Source organism: Schistocerca americana, chromosome 11 (assembly GCF_021461395.2).
Source record: "Schistocerca americana isolate TAMUIC-IGC-003095 chromosome 11, iqSchAmer2.1, whole genome shotgun sequence".
NCBI lineage: Eukaryota > Metazoa > Arthropoda > Insecta > Orthoptera > Acrididae > Schistocerca > Schistocerca americana.
This window is the reverse complement of record NC_060129.1, coordinates 83631112-83657683: the sequence shown is the minus strand read 5'-3', so window position 1 is coordinate 83657683 and position 26572 is coordinate 83631112. Positions and strand designations below refer to the sequence as shown.

General features: G+C 43.0%; 1 protein-coding gene across 1 annotated transcript; it reads right to left on the bottom strand.

Moving 5' to 3' along the window:
- Positions 1 to 20930, bottom strand: LOC124553261. The gene is made up of 4 exons (XM_047127147.1): positions 20845 to 20930; positions 20644 to 20790; positions 16147 to 16296; positions 1 to 247 (listed from the first exon to the last, which is right to left on the bottom strand). Exons 1-4 carry the CDS (start codon positions 20928 to 20930, stop codon positions 1 to 3), a joined length of 630 nt encoding a protein of 209 aa, XP_046983103.1.
- Positions 20931 to 26572: the final 5642 nt, after the last annotated feature.

Here is a 26572-nt window from a genome sequence, read left to right as displayed (position 1 = left end):
TCATGCAGCCCAGTGCAGCGGCGTGTTCTGGACCCAGTTCCCGGCACCCACCTCCGCGCCAGCCCCCACCAGACAGCTCGCCGCTTCCACGTGACCCTCCCAGGCTCTCCAGTGCAGGGCAGTATTCTTGTTCCCATCCGTCGCACCCACATCAGCCCCAGCTGCCAGCAGCATCTGCTGCTCTTGCACTGTCCCATCGCTAGCTGCCTTGATCAGCCTCCTTCCTTTCTCCGCTGCAGAGAGGGTCCTACACAAAACACAGAAATTCTCTTAGTTTCCTTCAAACACACACTTCTAATGAAGAAGCGTATCAGAGTGGTACACTGTAACCAATTCTAAAACTCATCTCTCTGACAACTGATAAATCTCCCTTCTGTGAAACAGAACACTGAGAAAGTTGTTTCATATTAACATACAGATGCTCAGTTACGTCATCCTCAAATTCTTCATGCACTCTCCACAAAAAATTCCTACACTCCAACTCTCAAGATACAAAGTTATCACATTTTGTCACTTTAATTCGTGATCGTTAGTTTTTTGACCTTAGAATTCTGTCGTTGTAGAAGTTGTTGCCTATCACTTCGTTCAGCCATTACTACGTCTCTGTGTGCAGCAGTCCTCTCTGACACTTGCAAATGTGACAAATAATGCTAATGACGTCTCCTGCTATTTAAAGAGAAGTTTCTGTTATTACAGGAACAAAAGTAAATCCAATTATCAACAAGTTTCTTGACACAAACTCGTCAAACAGAGAAAGCTGCTGTTAACCTGGAAACCATTTAGTAGTTACGTTTCGGATACAGCAATGATACCAAACTGGACTCCTCTACCCCTACACACAATCACACTCATTGACAGATGCACATGCACACAAGAACTAACACAAACAAACAAACAAACAAACAAACACACACACACACACACAGAAACATACACATAGAGAGAGAGAGAGAGACAAAGAGAGAGAGAGAGAGAGAGAGAGAAAGAAAGAGAGAGAGAAACTTTCGTCTTATATTCCTCCGGCTGTGATGCGCCTTAAGGCGACAGCGAGATCATGAGAGTAAATTAATGTACTTGTCTCGATATGACAACCGTTGGAAAGTAAATTTGTTTCCTGGAAAGTGCTGCAGTATGTAATTTACATGCGACAATCTCGCTAGGATGGGTCTAAACGAAAATACCTACATGCTGATACAACGCACTGTGCGGAATGTGCTCAGGAGAAAAATTTAGTAACATTTTTTGAAACTAAAGTCAATTAAGAAGTAATTATTTCCATTATTCTGGTAAATGACATATTAAAATAATGAATCCAATATCCGCTGATCGATAAAATACATAATTCCTTTATCTACAAATATTTTGGGCAGACAGATTTGCAAATGTTGCTTATTCTATTGAAAATCATACAGTTGACATACTCAGAACTCATTTTATAGTTCTGATAACTACATGAAATAATAATGGATCTTTTCTATATAGAGAGAAACAGGCGTGAATCCTGAATAACTGTACAGGAACCAACAGCTCTGAAACCCTTCTGACTCCCACAGTTCAAATGGTTCAAAAAATGGTTCAAATGGCTCTGAGCACTATGGGACTCAACATCTTAGGTCATAAGTCCCCTAGAACTTAGAACTACTTAAACCTAACTAACCTAAGGACATCACACACACCCATGCCCGAGGCAGGATTCGAACCTGCGACCGTAGCAGCCTCGCGGTTCCGGACTACAGCGCCAGAACCGCTCGGCCACCGCGGCCGGCAAAATGGTTCAAATGGCTCTGAGCACTATGAGACTTAACTTCTGTGGTCATCAGTCCCCTAGAACTTAGAACTACTTAAACCTAACTAACCTAAGGACGTCACACACATCCATGCCCGAGGCAGGATTCGAACCTGCGACCGTAGCGGTCACGCGGTTCCAGACTGAAGTGCCTTTAACCGCACGGCCACACCGGCCGGCACTCCCACAGTGCTTAACTTGGTGAGGTCCTGCTGAAGGCAGTGTATTTATGTTTGCCTCGCACACGTGTTTGAGAATGTGTGTGTGTGTGCTTTGTGTGTGTGTGTGTGTATGTGTGTGTGTAGTCTGGTGAAGGTGTACCCACGGTGTGACACTGAATGTTTGAAGTAGTGCTACTTAGTTTTTAAATGCACAGATCACTGACAGACGTCAATGTCACATTTCCAGATTCAAAAAACTCCTGCAGATGAGAGCCAGACTCTTAGCTGTTTGGGCAATTTAATACGGAGCTGTGGAAGCTGCTTCACAAACAGGCGTAAATCTATCATTAGTGGTACTTTAATGGTAATCATTTATAACCTGACCAGATTCAATGACGATTTAAGACACTTAATCTGCTACGGTTTCTTATTACTACTGAATATTTTATGGAATATCCACTTTAATTACAGCTCGTTGCCTCATGAGTACACCCAGTGCATCATCCTCTCTCCTCCAATCCAACAGATTTTCTGGGTGGACAAGATGCTGCAAGTCTATATTCTGTTAGATCAGTCGCATGTGGGCTTCTGTGCCACAAAGTTTTTCGCTGTTAAAAAATGATCCGCTTCTCTGTACTCTAAATCTGTTGCTGAAGCAGCCACACACAACTTCTACAGAGCGATGAGTCTTTGCCTTTCATATGTGTGGTTATTGGGGCTGGTAGTGGTACCACCCAGCATGGGCGTGCCTCAGCTGTGAACCGATGATAGCCAACTCCTATACACGAGTGATCACTGATGGGGTGTGGTGTAGCAGGCAATTTGTTGAGTGGTGTTTCTAGCACTGATGTACAATGGATATGGTGGAGACCTGCAAACCATGCCCAAAATTGCATGCACGAAAATGAAAACTACACGTCATAAGCTTTCCTAGCACTTTCTCTCATATTTTTGACAATTATTACATACATACAAACTTTGTTAGTAATAATGAGTCACTTCCAATTCTTTCAGTATTTAGCAGCAGTCCTTCCACTGTCAAAAAAATTTCCTGACAGAACACAGCCAGTGGTGTGTCACTTTCTATGTAATGACAGCATCTTCAAGACTGCCTTTAGTGTCACAATGCTACAGTACATGCAGATGTAGGATCTCAAACCATGGGACTGACTGTGTTCCCACAAACTAAAAGTTTGCTCTCTGCATATGGATTACTGTACATAGAATACTAATAGGAAATGGGGTAACTTATGATTCACTCTGAAATGTATGAATGACTTTATAAAAAATTTGTTATACTTAACGGACTTTTAGCTGAATGATTCTCAAAACAGTGTTTTTCATTTATAATTTTGGCACACAATTTTTCCTCTCTAGTGATGAAAAATAATGTTTCACCTCATGAAAGTAGCAGGAACACAAACCTACTATAAAAATATAATTCAGTTATAGTAAGTAGTTTTGAGAGGCACCTGGCTGGGGTGGCCGAGCGGTTCTAGGCGCTACAGTCTGGAACCGCGCGACCGCTACGGTCGCAGGTTCGAATCCTGCCACGGGCATGGATATGTGTGATGTCCTTAGGCTAGATCGGTTTAAGTAGTTCTAAGTTCTAGGGGATTGATGACCTTAGAAGTTAAGTCCCATAGTGCTCAGAGCCATTTGAACCATTTGAGAGACAGTATGTGCCATAAGCAATAATTGAAGTGAAATTAATCTAATGCACTAAGAAAGAAGAAGCCAATCACACTGAAAACAATGAACATGCACTGAAGTGAATTGATATCCAGGAAAACCACTCAGAAAAGTTGAACTTGCAAAGTAATGTAATGAACATGAGTGACAGTTTAAATTTTGTTTCACGTCACGACCGCAAGTTAGATTTCCTGCTTAGCATGAACAGACACTTTAACAGATTTTTTTATCTTTCACTTTGAGAGACAGTTAATAGGATTTCTTTTCTTTAAAATAGTGATTTAGTGCATTGGTGATCAGTATATTTCGGTTTAGGAATGCACTTGAATTCCGTGTGTTTGTAAGTTGCTCTGTTGGTGAACACGTTTTTTCCACCATGCAGCTCCATTCATCGTTTGTATACTATTCAGAATTGCAGGCAAAGTAAACTTGGAGGGATAGGAAACTGTATAATTTATCTGTGATGGGAACATTATCACAAATTACCTCCTACCTGCTGGCTCTGAGTTTTGTGGTCAGCAAGGGATTATTTAGATTATTTCCTGAAAAAAAACTGTGTCCAACTAATACTCGGAAACAGAATCTAGCTTGTGATTTATTAGATCTACATTGATCGAAGTGTATCTGCTAGATGCTTCATATGGAATGAGAATGCATTTGGACATAGCTGTAATTTCTTGTCTTTCGTGACGTTCAGTTCCATGGCTTGAGATCCAACATCTGCATGTCCTGTAGCATTGTGACACTAAAGATGGTCTTGAAGCTGCTGTCATTACACATGAAGGAATACACCACTGCCTGTGTTCTGTTTGGAAATGTTGTGGACAGTGGAAATACTACTGCTAAACACTTTTACCAATGGTATAAGTCTTCATGAAAGTTACCACTTGTATCTTATAAGTAATTTTTGTGTCACAGCCGTCTACCCTTTCAAGCACTGACATACGGTTATGTTCCTAACTAACTCAAACCGTATTGTAAATTGTGGGAAAATACATAAGATCCGCAAGCATCCTCTCGTCTGTTACATTTATGGAGATGATATTTAGGCTAGTTTTATGGGCTGGAACTGTTTCGTAGTCAATTACTGGTCTTGCTATTCAAACGTGTGCAGTTTTCTGCAAATTTTAGTTCCTGTTGAACTGCAAACTGATTTATGAGCATTTTCCTTACATATCTTCTTCATCTTGGAAACCTGAAGTCCTTGTCATATTACGAGATGTGATTTAAAATCAGTAGCGTGTGATGTTGCTGGCAGCAGCCATCCCATACTAATCTGGGTATAGTGGTGTCATAAGATGCTGACTAACGATGACTGTGGATGCCTCGTTAATTATAACACTGTACATCATGTTAGTCACACATCCGTTAAATCGCATTTTGCTCACAGTCATATTAAAAATTGTTTTTCATTCAGTCATATGCATTGTCAAACCCAACTATCATTTTCGCTGGATGTGATTTACAAGCTGAGGTCTGATATAAAATATATCTGTACATTCTGGCAATAGATCTGACATGTTCCTAGCTATAGTACTACGAAAACTGCATTGAGCTCGATTCTTTATGAGAGGCAGTTTTAGTTGGTTGGTTGGTGTGGGGGAGTAAAGGGCTCAAACTACGCTGCCATCTGTCCCTTTCCCAACATTCAAACAGTTCTCGGGTTAAAAACATTACCAAAACGATTTCGGGAAAGTAAAAGGCGAAAGACTGACTCGAAACCACACTGAAGAAGAAAACAAAAAAGGCTAACAAAAGGTGAAAACGCAAACTAAAAGGAAAAAGAGTGGATGGTATCAGAATAATATAGCAGATGACCAGGACTGGGTGATCACAACAGGAATAAAGGATAAGCGAGCCACTCTGCAACACACTAAAACCTCCAGCCCTAAAGACAAGGCTAGACGAACTTGGACAGGGAAAATACGAACATCAAGGCTAAAAAAACAGCGAAGAAAGAGTGAGGAAGAGTTAAAATAAAGGTAGAAAAGCCAGATGCTCACCATTAGATTGTGTGATAAAAATTCCCCTCACAAATAAAACGTAAAACGATGTCAACCGTTAAGACATTGACTCCCAACGCCGTTAACAGTGTGATGGGAAGGTTAATAGTCCACTGCAGAGCAGCTAAACGAGGGCAGTCCAGTGAGATGAGGACGACAGTCAAGTGGGACCTACAGCAACATTGAGGTTCGTCCTAGCGACGGAGGAGGTGTCTATGAGTCAGCCAGGTGCGGCTGATGTGGGGTTAGCAAAGGACAACAGACTCCCAGCGAGTGGCTTGCATGGATGATTATCACAGATTCGTATTCTCCTTGACAACACATAGTTTATTTGGTGTACTGACCGTGTGTCATTCAGCATCCCAGATCCTGAAAACTTTACAGCATAAGACCAACTGGATATCAGTCTCCAGTGGGAAGATCTCCAGAGTTGGTTTACTGGTACCATGTTTGGTCAGCCTGCCAGCAAGTTCACTGCCCAGGATCCCAGCATGTCCTGGGGTCCTAATGTAGGTCACTGAATGTCCGCTGTCGCCGAGGGCACAAAAAGACTGCTGGATAGTTAACAGCAAAGGGTGGTGAGGGAAGCACTGATTGAGAGCTTGTATGCTACTTAAAGAGTCACTGGAGATGACGAAGGACTCACCTGTGCAGGAATGGATATGCTGAAGAGTGCGAGAGATAGCTACCAACTGTGCAGTGAAAACACTGAAGCAATCCAGCTAGGAGCTCTGTTCAGCATGTCCAACGTGAGCATAAGCGAAGCCAACAAGTGCCATTGAGCCATCTGTGTAGACTGTTTCTGAGTCCTGGAACTCACCAAGAATAAATTAAAACTGCCAGTGGAGGCCACAGGTGGAACTGAGCCTTTTGGGCTTTGCGATTGGTTCAGACGAAGCAGTGGCTGTGGTATGGACCACGAAGTGAACACATAGAAAAGCGATAGAAGGAAAGTGTCGAGATCAGTAAGAAGCAAACACAAACTGCAATTGGCATCCCCAATCTGCGCTGCAGTAGTGAGGGATGGATAGCCATATTAGGGAATGGAGATCATAATTTGAATGGTAAGGCGAATAATGAATATGGGTAGTATAATTCGCAAGCAACTGCTTTCACCTAATTCGCAATGGAGGAACACCAGCTTTTACAAGGACGCTGGTTTGGGAAGCTCCTGTCACACAATGGTGTATAGAGTCCAGCAGCTGGAATGCTGAGGGCAATGCAGTACCACACACCAGGCATCCATAGAAAAGAAGGGACTGCAAAGTGCTTTGCACAGCTGCAGCAGTGTAGGGCGATCAGCACCCCATTCGTTGTGGTGCAGGCATTGAATAGCATTAACATGCTGTCAGCACATTTCCTTAAGCTGACGAAGATGGGGAAGCCAAGTTAAGCAAGTATCAAAGACCAGTCCCAAAAAGCAGAATGTCTCCACTACATTAAGTAGTTGGTCATCAAGGTAAAGTTCCAGATTGAGATGGCAGTACAACAAAAACAGAAGGGCATGACACAAGTCTTGGCAGCTGAAAACTGAAACCTGTGAGTGAGGACCCACTGCTGCACCTTTTGTATGACTTCCAGCAGTCGACGTTCAGCCACACCAACAGAAGAGGAGCAAAGGGAAATACAAAAATCATCAGCATATAGATGGGGAGATATTGAGGACCATCAACGATGATTAATAAGACTGGAACGCTCAGGACAGAGCCGTGTCGGACCCCATTCTCTTGGATGTGAGGCGAACAGTGTGAGGCACCAGCTCGAGCTCTGAAATGCGTATAAAAATCGGGAGCGGGCCCCAAAGACACCACTCATGCAGACTAGAGAGGATGTGGTGTCGCCAAGTGATACTGTACGCTTTCGTCGTACGAAAAAAGGCGGGAATGAGGTGATGACGCCGGGAAAAGACCATTCAGATGGCAGTCTCCGGGTAGAGTAAGTTTTCAGTGGTGGAGCGAACTCGCCAAAAAAAGCCCTGGGAGGGAACCCAAAGACGCTGAGACTTGAGGAGCCAACTCAATGGCCAGCTCACCATATATTCAAGCAGCTTGCACAGAACGTTGGCGAGGTTGATAGGACGATAACAGTCCAAATCTAGCAGGTTCTTACCAGGCTTTAGCACTGGGATGATTATACTTTCCTGGTACTGCGATGGGGAGTCGCCATCGCTCAAGATTCAGTTGACGATGGCAAGGAAGTGGCGCTGATAATCCACTGACAGACGTTTAAGCTTTTGGGAATGGATGTGGTCTGCCCCAGGGGTTGAGTCAAGAGAATTGGCAAGGGCACTGAGCAATTCCCACTCACTAAAGGGAGCACTATATGGCTGGGATTGGTGTGGAGTGCGAGATAGGAATTGTCGTTTCACCACTGTTTAATTCTCAGATGCAGAGGTGCGAAGATAATGATCCACAAGACATTCTGCAATTATGTGTGGATCGGCATATACAGCTCCATCTCGAAATTCCATGTACACCTGCAGGAGTCTCATATCCATAAAGGCATTTGAGTTTGGTCCAGACCTGGGAAGGAGAGGTTTTTGTGTAATGGTGGAGATGTATCGTTCCCAATACTCCCATCATTCAATGAGCTGACAGACCTGGACACGATGATGTTTGAAGGTAATGACGTGCTCTAGCAATCCATGGCACTTATGATGTTGAAGGGCCCACCTACAGTCTCTAATGGCCACAGCGATTTTGATTGACCACCAAGGTACTGACTTCCACTGGGGCAACCTGAGGAACAAGGGATTCAAGATTCAGCTTGGGCAACAATGGTAGTAATGGTGGTCCCATACAAAGGAGATTCAACAGTTGTAGTGCACTTGAAAGCATCCCATTCAGCCTTGGTAAGAGCCCAGATGGGCAAGTGTCCAGGCGATGCTGGGTAGGGACAGAAAGAGTGGAAAGTGGTCACTACCACACAAGTCGTTGTGAGATCTCAAGTGGATATAAAGGAGCAGACCAGGACTACAAACCAAGGGATCAATGGTTCAGTATGTGTCATATGCCACACTAAAGAGAATGGGGGTACCCGTAATGAGGAGGCAAAAGCTGAGGTGAGTTAGTAGATGATTGAAAGCCTTATCACAGCAGCAATCTTGGTTCCACCCCAAACTAGATTAGGGGCATTAAAATCACCCAGAAGTAGGAAACGTGGGGGTGGGGTTGGGACTTGAGAAATTAGTGCAGCTAATACATGGTGCAAAACTTCATCATCTGGAGGGACGTATATATTGCTGATGGTAATTTCCTGCATTGTCCTCACAGCTCCCAAAAGTGTTTCAAGGGGCATAGGTTCGCTACAGAGATAGACATAGATGCAGACCCCACCTTGCAGTCTGTCACAGTCAGTACAATTTTTGTAGTACCCATGTCACGCACAAAGGGCTGGGGTCCACATCACAGGAAACCACGTTTCCTGAAAAGCAATGCAAAACGCAAATGTAATGCTTAAAAGTTGTCATAATTCAGCGAGGTGGGAGAAAAAACCGCCGCAGTTCCACTGGAGTAATAGGTAGTCAGTCATTTGGGAATGCATGAAGGGATCAAGGAGACAGTTTATGCCTCAGTGTCACCATGAGTGCTGGTATCCAGGACTGTTGCATCTGAAGCGTCAGCAAGATCTAGGACCTTGAGGGATTCTACGATCTCCACCTCTTCCTTAGACCTGGAACTGCTAGGGACTGGTGGTGTTGGTACCACTGGTGAGCCATAGTAAGGTTAGCTTTGAAAAGCGCGCCACAGCACGTAGCGTGAAGCAGTCGCCCTCCTTTCTCTGGCGGTGGTGCTGTTGTCGCAATTGAAGGCTTCGGTGTCTCCTTCTAGAGGGAAAGGGAAAAAATGGGCTGTTCGCGTGCGTTTATGATGTGGCTGTATGGGCTCTTGTGGAGAGTTTGCAGTTGCAGCATGAAGAAGCGACTTCTCTGCTGTTGCCAGAGGGACAGCGCGCAGACCGCGGCATCAGCGTAAGCGACGCGAGCAGTGGCTCCATGGTATGCTGCGTTAACTGCTCGTCGCGAAAGGAATCTTCCTGAGCGTGAGTCGCGAGGGGCCTAATTTGCAGTTCGGCCGTATGCTGTCGACCGGCGAGGAGGTTCTGAAAATCGGCGCACCTTCCTGTGTCCGTTGAAATGGCTGGCAGTGGGCGGCTCGGCAGAGGTGTAGCGTTGGTTCACCCTGGGAGTCGTAACGCACCAGAAGTTGCGTATTGATTGTTACAGATTTTATGAAGTTTAATTGAATTCAATGTACTTATTGTTGTTAATTATATCAACCGTATATTTTGGGGGTTTCCCGCCATTCATTCTCGTCTGCCCACCTGCGGGAAGGTGGTAATATTAGAAAGGGTAGTCCGTTTGTCCCCTTTTGAGGACGAAAGGGGAGGGGGGGCAGTCAGATTAAATCTGTGGTTCGGATTGCTTCTTTCCTCTCCCAGCTTACCTACGGGTTTGGTTCAAGTGGCTCTGAGCACTATGAGACTGAACATCTGAGGTCATCAGTCCACTAGAACATATAACTCCTTAAACCTAACTAACCTAAGGACATCACACATCCAAGCCCGAGGCAGGATTCAAATCTGCGACTGTAGCAGTCACGCGGTTCCGGACTGAAGCGCCTAGAACCGCTCGGCCACCGTGGCCGGCCACCTACGGGTTTGTTCGACTGTTAGCCTCTGCTATGTCTGTGAAAGTCTAAGGCACCAATGGTTGTACTGTTTAAAATGCAAGGCACTAAGAGGGATCCATTCTCTCGCCTGCCATAACTGGTATTACTAGACTCACACGTAAAAGGTACTCCTACAAAGAAAAAAAAAATTCCTTTTTCCTCGTAGTAAGAACTAGTCAATTGGATAAGGAATTCCTGCTCATCTGGAAGCTCTAACTTATGTAAATTTGTGTTTATGTATTTATGGCTATAATCAAGCAAGGTTGTTAATGTATGCCGTAGTGGATTATTTTATATTGTTTATAGCCAGCAAGAACTGTTGTGTGTTTTTTCAATTCAATACCTTTTAAGGCTTTTACTCAACGTACTTACGTGTTTTATACAGTAACTTGGTTATGAGTGTGTTTTCTTGCCATGCAAAAGTTTGCCATTTGATTACGGGTAGAAATTGTTGCCTTGAAAAGAGAATGTTGTAACAGTTCGCAAGTCTCAACATGTGGTGCTGGAATTGCTGTGGGAAAAGATATGCCCAAATTACCAGCAGTTAAAGCACCATATAGGGGGTAGGACGTATGGTTTTACATCACATCGATATACCATCACCTTGATTTTTTGGAAAATGAACCACCCTCAAAGGGCAAGATGTAGGCACCAGTAGCAACCCTATTGTTTTTCAGTCATGTATAGATATGCCGAATGAAGTGAACACCCCACTGCTCTAAATTGGTGTGGTGCTTGTCGTCAGATTGCAAGAGAAGGTCCTGATGGAAAATAATCCCCTCGACCATGTTGTGGGGGACCATGTTGATGGAGGATTACAGAAAGAGGAATATGACTCAGCAGGTCACAGGCGAGCAATGGCCAGGGCTGGGCTGACGATACTGTCTAATTTAGGACTGCCACATTTCTCATTTTCGATAATACAGCCACTTCGTCAAACTCGTCCTCCAGGTTCTTGATAAAGGAAATAGAGGCTTTATAGCCAGAAAGCAGTGCCCATCTCTTCTCTACTGCAGACTAAATACCTTGGCGAACAAGGTTCTCTCTTTTCCATACTCCTTTGTTCCTCCCATGGTGTAACTATGGAGGGGAAAATTCAGGATCATATCTGTCAACATTGTAGTTTACCCTGCCTTCTTAGAGATTGCTGGCGCCAGTCCCCAACAAGAGATGACTTGGTGCACTTTATTGCAGGTCGTGCGCCCTGATGTCACACACTCTGATCAGAGGGTCTCTCCACAGGCGCCACCCAGCCACAGCAAAGGCCACCTGACACGATGGCTGTGGCCAGGAGTCCTGATTCCCCAAGAAGATGGGCATGTACTCCTTGGCAAATGTGGGGAGTATGCAGCTCAGACATCAGCAGTGCGATCCCTGTGTTGTTAGGGGGCTAGGACCAAGAGGGTACCTGACAGCTGCCCAAGATGGATGGCTACCAAGCTGGATAGTAGATGCAGAGATGGTGAGGGGGATGAAAGAGGACAGTGGAGAATGGGATGTACCCTGGAAAGTGACCTCACCGAAACAGCTGAATTGTTGGCGGAGTTGAACAGCTGTGACAATAAGAGGTGATGAAGATCTAAATGTATAATGGATGTCTGGTGCACCATGTAAGGTGTCCTTACCAAAATCGTCTGCACGTCTGTAGAATTTGGGAAGTTCGAGATCAAACCTTAAAAGGGGACCAGAACTTATTAGGCTGGAAAGTGGGATACTCCATTCCATCGCCTCTTCCAATAAGCAGGAATACCTTGGGTCTACTCTAACCCCCAAATCGACAGGGGGTGCAGGAGATTGCGTCTCTCAAGTTTTCGTAACTCTATAAATTGGTATAATTCCTTTTCTGTTCTGTTACGTACTTTACCGAGATTCCACTAATATATGGAAATAAAACTGACAGCTGAAAGTTTGAGCCAAGTGAGGTAGTTTGAGAGGATGACCTACTAGTTAAGGCTACTGCTTGTTGCAAATGTTAAACAAGTATTTTACACCCATTATGGCGCAAATTTTCAGTTGTTACTAAATACTGAGACGTCAAAAATTAATTTGAAGAAAAAATGCAGGAAATCACATAAAAATTAAACTTCACTCTACAACATTCCGTAACCTTATTCTGCTGATGGATATTATTTTTACGTCTTCTCCTTCATAATGACCCATCATTTCCTTTTGATGACCATAACGAACTGGTACATAATTATTTATTCGCATTATAGTAATATTTTAATTACAGTAATATACTACATACAATATATTTTAAAGCTTTTCCTCGACAGTATGTACACTGTGTTTAACAATATCGTATGTTTCGCGGTGTGCATGTTTGCTTGTCACCTCAAGCAGAGAGGTACCTGGCATTTCTACAGATTCTCGCTGTGGTCTGTCGCTTTAATAATTTCTTGGATACTTTCTTCTCGTTGGCTGTTAGCATGCACCTCTTCTTGTGTTACTTCACCTGCATTACTTTTATGCAAGACATTTGGCAAATGCTTGTCAGTTTCCAGTTCGTGATGTAACTTAAGAATAAGTGTTCTGTCTTCCATGATTATGTATTACTGTGTGTGAATTGTATTGCATGGCGTACGAAACTTTTAAATGTAAATTGGATCCACAGTTCATGCTGCCCATGGCTGACTGTCCTGTTTCACCAAAGCACACAGTACTGGAATCTCTGTGGAGCAGGCGTTGTGTTTCCTTAAATTCACTTATGAACTTTGTACCAAAATGTAAACTTTACAGTACTTCTTTCGCTCCCATATATTCCCTTGAATAATAAGGAAATTCTTATGTCACACAATACCTTACTGTATAACGCCTTAAGTATATTAAGGAGGCATGTTGAATACGGTCATTGTTGCTAATTGTGGGCATGTATACGCATTGTTCACGTGCAAAATACATTGTCTTTGAGTTTAACAGTAAGTGCATTAGCAATGAAATCAGTATATGGCCCTGTCCATGCGCTACAAACATACGACACAGCTCTCTTGGAAGGCTTACTACGCTTCGCAGCAGGTGCATAAACACACTGCCTGTGTCCAGTGGCCTATGGAGGCACAGTGAGGCTAGGACAGAGGAGCATGCTACTCAGAATGCTGCGTGCTTTTGGCACCACGTCAGTAGAAGCCTTGTGTGTGGATCTGGGGTCTTGCCGCATTGACGTCATTATCCACCACAGAGCGGTGGTGTGCTGGGTGAAGAGGGGTACACATGACTAGATTCCAGTGATAACAGGGGAAAACATTGTAGACGTGAGTCAATTAAATAACTGCCATCTTGACACCTGAAAAATGGACTAGGAGATGACCGACAAAGGCCATCGTGTTTTCTCCTTCTTCCACAATTTACAGGTACAGCTTCATCACAAGCATACGGATCCAAGCCGTGCCATTGTTCACATTGCGACTCGGCTTGAACGGAGTGGGCCTTAGCTAGAGTAGTACATGCACATGTGGGGCATATGGGTCTCCTGAACATGTGACATTGCATTCAACACCCTCACACATATAAGATCTGTAACAGAGCATAACGACATCAAAGAAATGCTACGAGAGCCAGACAAATAGTGTGCTCTAAGCAACGCAGCTGTTAAGGTTTCAAGAAAACTGCACGAAATCTACATACGAGGGAACTCATATGGCAGATCTCAGACAAGCACATAGCAACCACAACACGATCCTTGGGAGGACACAAACTCAGACACACCACAGACATTGATGTAGGTGCGGGCACAGAAAATGACACAAGCACAGCAACAACATTAGACAAAGACTCATAAGAGGTTCAATACCTAAAACAGACAAAAAAAGATAACTATAAGAAAGGAGGCATCACATGTGATATTTTCATTTACCTGATATGCATTTTCAATACAACAGTTAAAAATGGGAAAGAAAACGACTAATTGAAGAACTGAGACACTCATTACATCTAAGGAATATGTTATATGGTGAGGCGAATCTTAAAGTTTAAGTTCTGTGGTTCCACTTCAGCCTATGACATTGCTTAAAGATAAAAACATCATGCTCAGAGACACACAAGATAACAGCACACATACGACATGAATATGGGTAACTACATCTAGCCATGGCAACACAAATAGTGCAATAGTATGCCCTAGATAAGATGTAATAAGTGTCACTACCCCATAGACAGTATAAACAAATACACTCGTAGTCACTCATGATGTATTTTATATAGTAACGTTTCTGCCAAGGGCCTCCCACATGGAATGGCAAGCACACAAACCATAATTTATATGTTATATTTTGTTTTAACAGTAAAATAATATTTGGAGATCATTCCTTTCCTATGTTTCTATTTTCTGCTCTAAATTACTATCATTTTTTAATACTCTATTTCCTACAACTAATTTAATTTACTTTGAAATTCATTGTTATTACCCTCCTTTTATAGTTCAAAACTAATTTTACTAGTTATGTAGAACAATGCGGTATTATACATAAAATTGCATAATGCACGACATGCTTTTTAAAATGTCAGGTAGCAGGTCTTTAAATATGCAACAAATGTAATGCAATGTGCACTCACAGTTTTTCTTGAAGTCAACTTCCATTATCTGCTACCATCGACAATCGATTTGCATAAATATAAGTCAATATCAGGATCCATTTACGCATAAATTTCCCCATGCTGAGTAAAGATCTGTACCCACAACACTTGTGACACACTGTCAATTGCAGGGATTTGTTTACAGAAGACGTCGTACGCCACTACACACGACTCGACCTGACCACACGTGCAGCTGGATTGCCGGATTAACATGAGCAGCCATCTTGACCATTATGTAGTGACCACCGAAAATTTCTCCCATACTGGGTGTCGAATACGGACTTCTCGCTCATCACAAGCAGTAGCCTTTACTACTAGGCTGCCTTACCACACGACTGCACGTGTGACTTCCAGTTTCATTGAGGCTGATGTTCCAACAAATGATTTCCAACAACTACTGCCAGACGGTCTCATATTCGGCTCTCGTGGCAGACTGAACCTCTTTCTCTTACAGACGCCATTCATTCAATGGTGCTATTTCGGTTCATCCTGTGAAACGCAATTAGAGTGTCTGCAAAACAAACATGGAAATAAAACTGACAGCTGAAAGTTTGAGCCAAGTGAGGTCGTTTGATAGGATGACCCACTAGTTAAGGCTACAGTTTGTTGCAAATGTTAAACAGGTATTTTACACCCAGTATGGCGCAAATTTGCAGTTGTTACTAAATACTGACATGTCAAAAAATAATTTGAAGAAAAAATACAGGAAATCACATAAAAATTAAACTTCATTCTACGACATTCCATAACTTTATTCTGCTAATGGATATTATTTTTACGTCTTTTCCTTCATAATGACCCATTATCATTTCCTTTTGACGACCATAACGAACTTGTAGATAATTATTTATTCTCATTAAAGTAATATTTTTAGTTACAATGCGTAAATGTAGCAATTTTATACAAATTTACTTTAGGAGATGGGAAACCATCACTGAAACGATAACTTTCACCTGACACACCTATTCATTCACTACATTTGGAGAATAAACGTTGTTTATAGTACCTTTGTCAAATAACTGTGGTCTGAACGGGTTGTAATTCACACTCTGTTCCCAGAGAAATATCTCGAGAAACACTATGATACATGCTTACACAAACATCAAAATTAACAAATAAAATGCCATTTCTTGACAATTATAACTTCTATTTTATCGAAAAATACAATAAAGTGAAATTCTGTTTTTCGATAAGATTACTTGGCTAACGTCCTCATAAGTGGTATGGTGAATGTGGAAATGGTGCATAGCGACAGTACTCACCGCAGGAAAGAGACGGAAGCATCGTCAAATGTGGAAGTGGGGCAGGTAGCTGTGTGCTTTGCAGCTGGAACAGGAGCCCTGCTGCAGTTTTTGTGGCCAGTGTGCAGCTGACTGGTGGGGGTGACCTCGCTGTCACCAGTGGCTGGAGTGCTGTGCAGAGACACAGGGTGTGGTCACGCAGTGCACACGGAGGACAGAGGGCAGCCTACTGCTGACAATGCTGCTGAGAATTTGTCCAGACACAACTAATAGAACACACACTTTCAACATCAGTAGGGGGTCCTCTGAGATGAAGGACTTACCCCTGTGCTAATCGGTTTAACCCCCACACTAGTAGCATCGTTTAGCAAACAACAGGCTGAATAAATTAAAGTACAAATAAAAGGTACATGCTAAGGTCAACATTCACGTTGAACTGATATGACAACTAGTCATCAGCGTAGTTTAAATACATAGAAACAACATTCCCACAGAAATAAAAATGGAAATAATCTTTACATGTACAACTTGTACCATTATCATCAGATTGTATCGGTAGCTGTTAGGGACTTGGCTGTAGGATGCACAGCTGGTAAATTACAGAAGAGCAGATTCTGAACTGTGCACCAAAAGAAATTTAGAGAAGCAAGTGATACAGACGTGTGATACTGTGCAGCTATTCCCTTAATACATTTAACTGTCACCAAAATAGGCAAGTAAATATATTTGTTTCACATTGGCCAACGAGCACTCTCAATAAACTAGCGAACATTGAGCAATGAGTAAGATAAAAAAGGCAAACAGAAGCATTCTATACATACACTTATGCGTGATATGTAGTCAGGAGTTGTTATTCGAATGAAAATAGAAATTATGTTTAATTCTTATATTCTATATATACAGTTCTATCAGACTGTGATAAGAAGATTTCCTGTAGAACGAAGGAAAGAGTTAAATTTAATTTAAGGAGACATGGGTTACATAACACAGGAGACAATGCAATGTTGTGTAAATACGCATTAAATCATTATCAGTCATTAAATGTGAGTAAAGTAAGCTGTGGTTGCTACAAGTGAGGAGAAGATACAGGTCGATGAGTGGAAACTCTACCAGTGATGGAAGCATACATAGGGTGTTCGGAAATTCTCTTTACAAACTACTAGGACTTGTAGAGGGGGAGAGAACATAATATGTTGAACAGGAACACCGTCTGGAAATGTGCTGTATGCATTCTACGACAGTTTGAGTTCAGATGTTTAAATCATGCACTTCTGCTTCAGGAAGTGAATTAGGCATGATGTAGTACAGTTATTAGGTAACAGTCCGAAAGTAAACATAGCTAAGTATCCATTTATCAGTTCCACACATCTGTTTGCATTAACACTTAAACATTACCTTCTGCATGTACAGTATGCTAGCTGGATCTTTTGTTTTGGAGTAATGTGAACACGTAATATTTAAGTGATAATACAAACAAGGAGGCTTAGCTGATAAAGGAATCTTTCGTTGTGTTTCTTTCGAATTGTTATCTAATAACTGTACTGCATCACACCTAACTCAGCTGCTCAAGCAGAAGTGGATGAGTTAAACATCTGAACTGAAACCGTCGTAGGAGGGAAACGGTTTGTTTCTGGACATGGATTCCAGTACTCACTCCCCTCTACAAATCATATAAGTCTCTAAAGGACATTTCTGAACATACTGTACACACACACACACACACACACACACACACACACACACACACACAAAACATCTGCAAAAAGCAAATATGTATGAACTATTGGGCATTAGGATTTCATGGTGCATTTGTTAAGTGATACAGCATATAGAAAATGATAATGAGACAAAAGGTCTTATGAATACTCATATTGTGGGAGATGTATCAGTAACTGCAATGTATGGTCTAGGGAATGTCCTAACACTGTGAAGTTGTTTTGGTAGCCTTTAGAAACAGCATAGAGAACTACAAGCAAGGCTGGCAGGTTGGTAGACAACTGTCAGATGTTCCACCAAGAAGCACATACAGTGTTTTGACTAATAAAACCACCTATCCTAACGTGCTAGAGAATGGGAATGTCCAAATTACAGCACATATCCTTTGGATCAACGGAACACAAGGCGAAAGGAAATGGGAAGCGTTGTGTGGATCTGCGCATTTTGTGGATCTTTCTGGGTTGCAGAGACTGGTCTGTTGTCTCCTGAAGTGGCCACAGGCTGTTTGAGGAGTAATTACCTACAGCTTCCTGGAGACGTACTTGTGTCACGTCCTGCAACGGATGTCTTCCTCATGATTCGATTCAGCACCGCACCCTTCTTCTTGGATTCTAGCACACATCTTAAGACCTGTATCTAATAACACTCTACTACTTGGGAACCGTAGGTATATTTCAGAAATGAACATAGAAAGTGAAGGAGAAACATAGAAATCAAACTGCAGTAGTGATGTGGAAATAGCGATCGGTCTGACCGTCTTCTGTACAGCACCTATTTTTTTCCAAGGTTTAATTTTTATGTCATGACAACATCAGAGATGGAAAGTTTTAAATTCTTTTCTGATCTCTTTGAACTGCGCTGCGATTGTTGATCAACGCCATCCTTCCTTTATGCAGCATATATCGGTTGTAAGTATCTCATTGTGAACACCAGAAGAGACAGCAGACAACAATATATGTAATATTGAGTAAAGAGGTTTTGGTGAATTGCACAGCACACAGAATAAAGCCTGTAGGTCGTTGTCCTGGCTGCTGACACTACACAGCTTGTTGTCCACGGTACATCTTTTGTGAGCAGCACATCACTGTGTCCACCCCACTGCTGATACAGCTCCGCCCTCTTCACAGCAATATACCGCTTATTCAGATACTTTACACCAGAAACTATAAGGCTGTTGCACATATGCAGTTCAGCACAACTAATGACCGCAAATAATGATAAAACCATTTATAAATCTACGAATAATTAAGTTCTCCAATGATTTTTTTAACCTAACCTATCTGGTAATAAACCCACTTGGATCTAGTACTTCTTTAATTCTAACAGGTGTGAATGTTACTGAACTATCAGTTTAACAAGTAACAGCAGAATAATAATAAACACGAATTCGTTACAGACGAATGGAAATGGTAGAAAGCGAGCATGGGGAAGACCAGTTTTGATTCAATAGAAATGTTGCAAGACGTGAGGCAATACTGACCCTACAACGCATAAGATAGATTAACGGTAGGTGAACCTACGTTTCTAACATTAGCGGACATAGAGAAAGCTTTTGAGAATGTTGACTGGAATACTCTTTTTCAAATTTTGAAGGTGACAGGGGTCAAATCGAGGGAGCGAAAGGCTATTTATAAATAGTACAGAAACCAGATGGCAGCTATAACAATAGACAGGCTTGACAGGAAACCAGTGTTTGGGAAGGGACTGAGACAGGGCCGTAGCGTATCCCTGATGTTATTCAATCTATATATAGAACAAGCAGTAAAGGGAAAAAAAAGAAAAATTAAGAGTAGGAATTAAAATCCATGGAGATGAAATAAAGACTCTGAGGTTTGGCGACGACATTGCAATTCTGTCACAGACAGCAAAGGACCTGGAAGAGCATATGAAAGAAAAGGAGAGTGTCTTGAAAGGAGGATATAAGATGGACATCAACAAAAGCAAAAGGCGGATAATGAAATGTAGTTCAATTAAATCAGGTGATGCTGAGGGAATTAGATCAGGAAATGACAAACTTAAAGTATTAGATGAGTTTTGCTATTTGGGGAGCAAAGTAGCTGATGATGGTCGAAGTAGAGGGCATATAAAATGTAGACCAGCAGTGGCAAGGAAAGCGTTTCTGAAGAAGAGATATTTGTTAACATCGAGTATAGGTTCAAGCGTCAGGAAGCCTTTTCTGAACGTATTTGTATGGAGTGTAGCCATGTATGGAAGTGAAAGATGGATGATAAATAGTTTAGACAAGAAAAGAATAGAAGCTTTCGAAATGTGGTGCTACAGAAATATGCTGGAGATTAGATTGGTAGATCACATAACTAATGAGGATGTACTGAATAGAATTGGGGAGAAGAAGAATTTGTAGCACTTGACTAAAGGAAGGGATCCATTGGTTGGACATATTCTGAGGCATCAAACGATCACTGATTTAGTATTGCAGGGCAGCGTGGGGGGGGGGGGGGAGGTGTAAAAAATGTAGAGGGAGACCCAGACATGAATATATTAAGCTGGTTCAGAAGGATGTTGGTTGCAGTAAGTACTGGGAGATGAAAAAGCTTGCACAGGATAGAGTAGCATGGAGAGCTCCTTTGAACCAGTCTCTTGACTGAAGACCACAACAACAACATTAATCTAACACGAGAAATCAATGACAGCATCGTGAGATATCAGAAAATGTCTGTCAGTGATGGTGTATTTTGCAGTACAGATACACGTAAAGAAACTCAGGAGCTGGAAATACACGCACACACACACAGAACTACATAGGAATGCACAATGTAGACATGTAGCTTGTCTTGTGTTTACCTGGTTTCTGCAGGTGGCTCAGACAGCAGCTTCAGCACTTCAATCAGATCTTCAGGCTGACAATGCAGTGTATCTGGCCAGCCCTTTGTCGCCATCACGTGTAAAATATGAGTCTTTATGAAGGCGGCGGCGGCCTTCTTAAGGCTGCTTCAGGAGTTCCGAATAGCGAGCACAGCTGTGGCCACCGCAGTCTCAACAGACAGCTGTGCAGCCAGCTGCTGCTCGCACTGTGCCTTCAGGCCTGACAAGCCGTACTTATCAGCCGCGACCAGCAGCTGGGGGGCCATTCTGGCCAGCTGCGGGGCCTACAGGGTATACATGTAGGCCACGAGATGGCGCAGCAACTGGCCCCCCACGTCTGGTACTGTGGCCTCCAGCGTGCCGTGGCTGAAAACAGCGGCGAACACGGGACTCCTGGCGGCCAGGACGGCCCTGTGCGCTGCCAGACGAGTGTCGCCCGCCACCAGAGTCACCACGGCGCTGCCTCCAGCGTCCAGCAGGGCGCCCAGGTCCACAGCTGCAGCCTCTTTCCCCTCCTGGACCTGTTCTGCTGTGGGCGATTCCGAACCACAGCGTCACTGAGTAGACCTTCCCCCTTGCACAGCACCCTCCATGTGAGAACATGCTTGAGCCACAAGTGAATCTGCGTCAACCATCACTTCCTAACACTGAAAGAACTAGACTTCGCTATACCCCTTGTAGTACCATGTGGGTCATTTTTGGCCCACAGTAGAAAATCACCATTTTGTTCGTATTTGCGTGGTATTTTGAGTGTCTTCATGTTGACAATACGTCTCTAAAATGAACAGTACATGGTCAAATATAAATTTTCTCTAAGTAAACACTTTTTATTTTAAATGTTAGAGAATAAATTTCACAATCTTTCGTAAATTTGGTAAAGAAATGTTGTAATGTTTTTCTTTATAAAAAGATTGAAACTGAATCAAAACATATTGTTTATGTGAGTATTAATAGTGCTTTTCCTTTAATAGATGAATAAGTACCAAATATTTGTGAAAGATTCTAAATAGCAGTAGGTGTCTAAAATGCTCTGCATTTTTGTAGTTATTGCAATGAAGGAAATAAAACATAAGAACAAATAACTTCAGCCTATAATTATAAATATTTAAGTATATTTAAGAAAAAGGACGTGACAGACTTGCCTACTCTGGGATTCAGAAAGCCGACAACAGTTTTTGCTCGGCATCTTTTGCACACATACTTGTTGCACTTGACGTTTTATTTCCCTTTGTTGTTTTGTTGTCAGCAGGAAACCTGAATTTAAAAAGACCTTCTAACTCCTTATTGGCCATTGGCAGTATCGAGTGCCTGTAACGGGAGACTGACTTTTGTCCGAAGTGTGTAACAGGCAGCGAGGTCATCCGCTACTCTGAGGATAAGGTCCCGACGTGAAATCTTCTTAGAGGTAAGTAACTTAAAAATTGTGCGAGCGTTAATCATGGCGAGGTCAAGGAAAAGACACGTACAGGGCATCGTTGGGTAACAACTCAGAGATTGTAGTATCTAGCGATTTGGTCAAAAACATTATATAACTTCACAGTTTATGGAAGTTACCTCTCAGTATTCTCATTCATCTGACATCCAGCATGCATGTTATTTTTTTTCTTTATTGTTACTTAAACACCCTTACATGAAAGGTAGGCCGGCAGCGGCCTATCTATGCCGCTCTTTGGTCACAGATAACACACATGTAGCATGACAAGAGACGAAAAAGCAAAACGAACATGGCGGATAAAAAACGGTAGTCAGACATATTAAACTACATGAAGTCATTCACAGGCGCAATGTCCGAATAAAAAACGTTCAGCACTTGTTCACAAACAGAGAAGACAGAAATTACACATGTGAAACGGTGGAGCACTAACATAGACACACTTAAGCACTAACACGAAGACACACACAAACACTAGCAACAATCTCCGGCGCATGAATATTCACTGTTCATGCACAAAGCCAGGGACCTACCAAAGGGAAAAGGTGTGGGTAGGACACAGAGGGGGAGGGTGTAGTTGCCAGTGACAGAGGAGAAGTGAGGGGGGAAAGAAAGGAAGGGTGGTATGGGATGCCCGGGGGAGAGGAGGGAGGGAGGAAGAGACGAGGAAGAGAAGGGAGAGAGGGTGCCCTGGGGAAAAACCGCAGGTGGAGGAAGAGGAGGATTAAAATTGGTAGGAGGTAGATGGAGGGGATGAGGGCATCATCAGGGAGGGGGCGTTGGCAGAAGCCACCTTGGGGAACGGTATGGAGTGTGGAGAGATGGAGAGTGGGTGGGATGTAGGAGTACAGGCGCAGAAGTGGACAGGGGTGGGAAAGCATGGAAGAGACAAGTGGGTGAAGGGAATCAAGTCTCAGGAGATGTAGAGGATCTGTATCAATTCAAAAAAGGAGGAGGTGTGGGAACAGAATGAGGTCATACAGGATCCACATGGGGGAAGGTAGGCAGATGCAATAGGCAAGGCAGAGCATATGGTGTTCCACAATTTGAAGGGATTTGTAGAAGGTGGAAGAGTCAGAGATCCAGGTGGGGTGGGCATAGCAGAGGATAAGGCGGATGAGGGATTTATAGGTGTAAAGGATGGTGGAGGGGTCCAGACCCCATGTGCGGCCAGAAAGGAGCTTAAGGAGGCAGAGTTGGGAGCGTGCCTTGGCTTGGATTGTCTGGAGATGGGGGATCCAGGAGAGGTGACGGTCAAGGGTGACGCCAAGGTACTTGAGGGTGGGGGTGAGGTTGGTAGGATGGCTGTAGATGGAGAGATAGAAATTCACAGAAGGAATGGGTGGTTTTGCGTACAGTGATCGCCTAGGTCTTTGAAGGATTGACCTTGAGCAACCACTGGTTACACCATGTGATGAACTGGTCAAGATGGGATTGGAGAATGTGTTGGCAGCATTGCAGGGAGGGGACGAGGGGAAGAAAGGCGGTGTCATCAGGGTACTGGAGAAGGTGGATGGGGGCTGAAGGTAGTGGCATGTCCGCTGTACATAGAAGGTAGAGAAGAGGGGAGAGGACAGAACCTTGCGGCACACCAGCGGAGGGGTAGAAAGTGTAGGAATCCGTATTATGGATGGTGACATAGGAAGGACATTGCAAAAGATAGGACTCGATCAGATGGACGTAGTTAATAGGAAGGGCGAAGGTTTGGAGCTTGAAGAGGAGACTGGAATACCATATACAGTCGTAAGCACGTTCAAGGTCGAGCGAGAGGAAGATGGCGGAGCGACGGGAGTTGAGTTGTTCAGAGGGGAAGTGAGTGAGGTGAAGGAGAAGGTCATCAGCAGCGAAGGAAAGCCACGTTGGGTAGTGAGAAGGAGGTGGTGCTGCCTGAGATGCTTGTGGATGTGTCAGGTGAGAATGGAATGCATGCTACTCAGGATACGGATATCTTCTAATTTTTCCTGTGGTAAGCTGCGAGAAGATGGTCCTCTGACTTGTAAGTGTGTTGATACCGTTGATACCATGTGTCGTCTCCATTTCGTGCTGCAGGAAGAAAATCATTGAGTGTTCTCCAAAGACCACAAACTGAACTTGTTACTTTTCGTTTCAGCTCATCTGCCTGTTTCATGGAGGTGAAGAAGCTGTCAGTCGTGACAGTGTATGAGAACTGTTAGCAGCGCTCCAGACAGTAGTGTAGGAGGGGGCGAGGGGATTCTGCACTGTATAATATGTTGTCTCGAATGAAAAACAGCCCACAGTTGCAATAAATATGGACCATGGTATCTTCTATAGTAATATAGACTTGTCCAGAATTCATACACACAAATTAATGAAAAATGTCTTAGACCAGCAGCTGCATCAAGACCAATAAAATAACTTCAAGAGACATAAGCCTGTTTCGAACATAAATAAAATTACATATGGCAACGTATGTCCTCCGCCACTACCTCTGTTATTCTGTCGCTGCCACGATGAAAATAAGGAAGTGTAATATGTCACACGTTATTCTGTAGTTTTGCAATGTTACTCCGTGTAGGTCTGCATGTCGCCAGTCCATAGAAAACGGAAAGCCTAGCTGATATAAAGTATCATTCGACAACCGAATAATTTGTATTTAACTTTCTTTTTGGCCCTAAGTATAATATGCTCTAACAGCTCGTGAATAACGCCGAGGCGTGCCCAGAAACTATTTAGTGCCAGAAAACCGGTATTACCTGATATCAAACTGTGCATTAAATAGGAACGGGTCAAAAATGACCCACATCGTACTACTGGTATAATAGATAAATTTTTCGTACTTCTAGGTGAGTGAGCTAGGGGGGATGAAATTTTGGTAAGTTGTACAACCCCATAAATGATGAAAAGTCACGGGAGCGTTTGGTCGTGCGATGATTATAGAGGCGGGTAACGTGGGTCAAACAGGACCCACATAGTACTCCTAGTAGGAATATTGTTTTTCACAAGTCAGCAAAACAATACGACATTCTTCCTGTGTCAAAATAATGAGTCACGTGAATACTCACATATCCTTAACGACACCATTTGATCCAGCACATCTTAGATTCCACCTTAAATGAAGTGGACAAAGTCATGACGAAACTTTGTTACTAATGGTTTGTGACAAAACAACGACAAATCAGCGTCCGAGTACTTGTCGTGGATGGCCACGTACTCTAACACCTTGTTACTTATTTAGGAAATAAAATCGCTGGAGGAGTAAGGAGCGAGGAAAAAGTAAGAATCAGAAGAAAACCTAGAAAAAAGATGTTAGCCTCTAAAACTGACTGGTAACACACCAGAAAAATGCTTCTAAAAGCGTGTTTGTAGTGTTGCATCTTGTAAATGTGAGACCTGGACTCTATGATATCGGGAACTGAAAAACGGAATACTTTTGAAATGTGTTGTTAAAGGCACACCATGAAAAGTCAAAGGGACTAATAAGATAACAAACAACGAAATCAATAAAATAATGCTGGCTAGAAGGGGTTTGTTGAGTATCTGTTTAGGTGCAATGGACATATATATATCATCAGAAAAATACCAGAGGAAGTCCATGGTTGAAGTTCGAGAATCAAACTACGAGAGATGCCTGCTGCTACATCCACACAGAGGTGGCAAAATCATGGGATAGCGGTATGCACTTTCACATATGGCGGTAGTACGGCATACAAAAGGTATGAAGCGGCAGTTTATTGGCCGAGCTGTCGATTGTATTCAGGTGATTCACATGAAAAGGTTTCCTACTTTATTATAGCCGCACTACGGGTATTAATAAACTTTGAACGCTGATTAGAAGGAGAAGGTAGACAAATGGGACATTCCATTTCGGAAATCGTCAGACAATTCAACATTTGGATATCCACAGCGTCAAGAGTATACCAAGAATACCTCTCAACACAAACAAGGCAGTGGCCGACGGCGTTCATTTAGGGGCCGAGAGTAGCCGCGTTTGTCACTGCTAAGAGGCAAGGAACACTACGCGAAATAACCGCAAAAATCAGTGTGAGACATACGATAAACGCATCTCTTAGCAGAGTGCAGCGAAATTACGTTAATGGGCTATGACAACAGGTGACCAACATGAGTGCATTTGCATAACGGCACGACTTTCCCTGTAGCCCCTCTCCTGTGCTCGTGATCACATTGGTTGGACCCTACACGACTGGAAGACGGTGGTCTGATTGTATGACGAAGTCATGGCCCAAGTTGTCAACAAGACACAGTGCAAGCTGGTGTTAGCTTCATACTGGTGTGGACTGTGTTTACATGGAGTGGACTGGGTCCTCTGGTCAAATTGAGCCGATCATTGACTGGTAATAGTAATGTTTGGCTGCGTGGAGACAACACACGATTGGGCTGTAACTATGAGATAAGTATTTGTTCGCTAAGTATCAAAAAATTTGATTACCACATGAAGCTACAACAATTCCAAAACTTTTCTGTGCCTAATGCAATTTATATATTTCCCCTCACTTT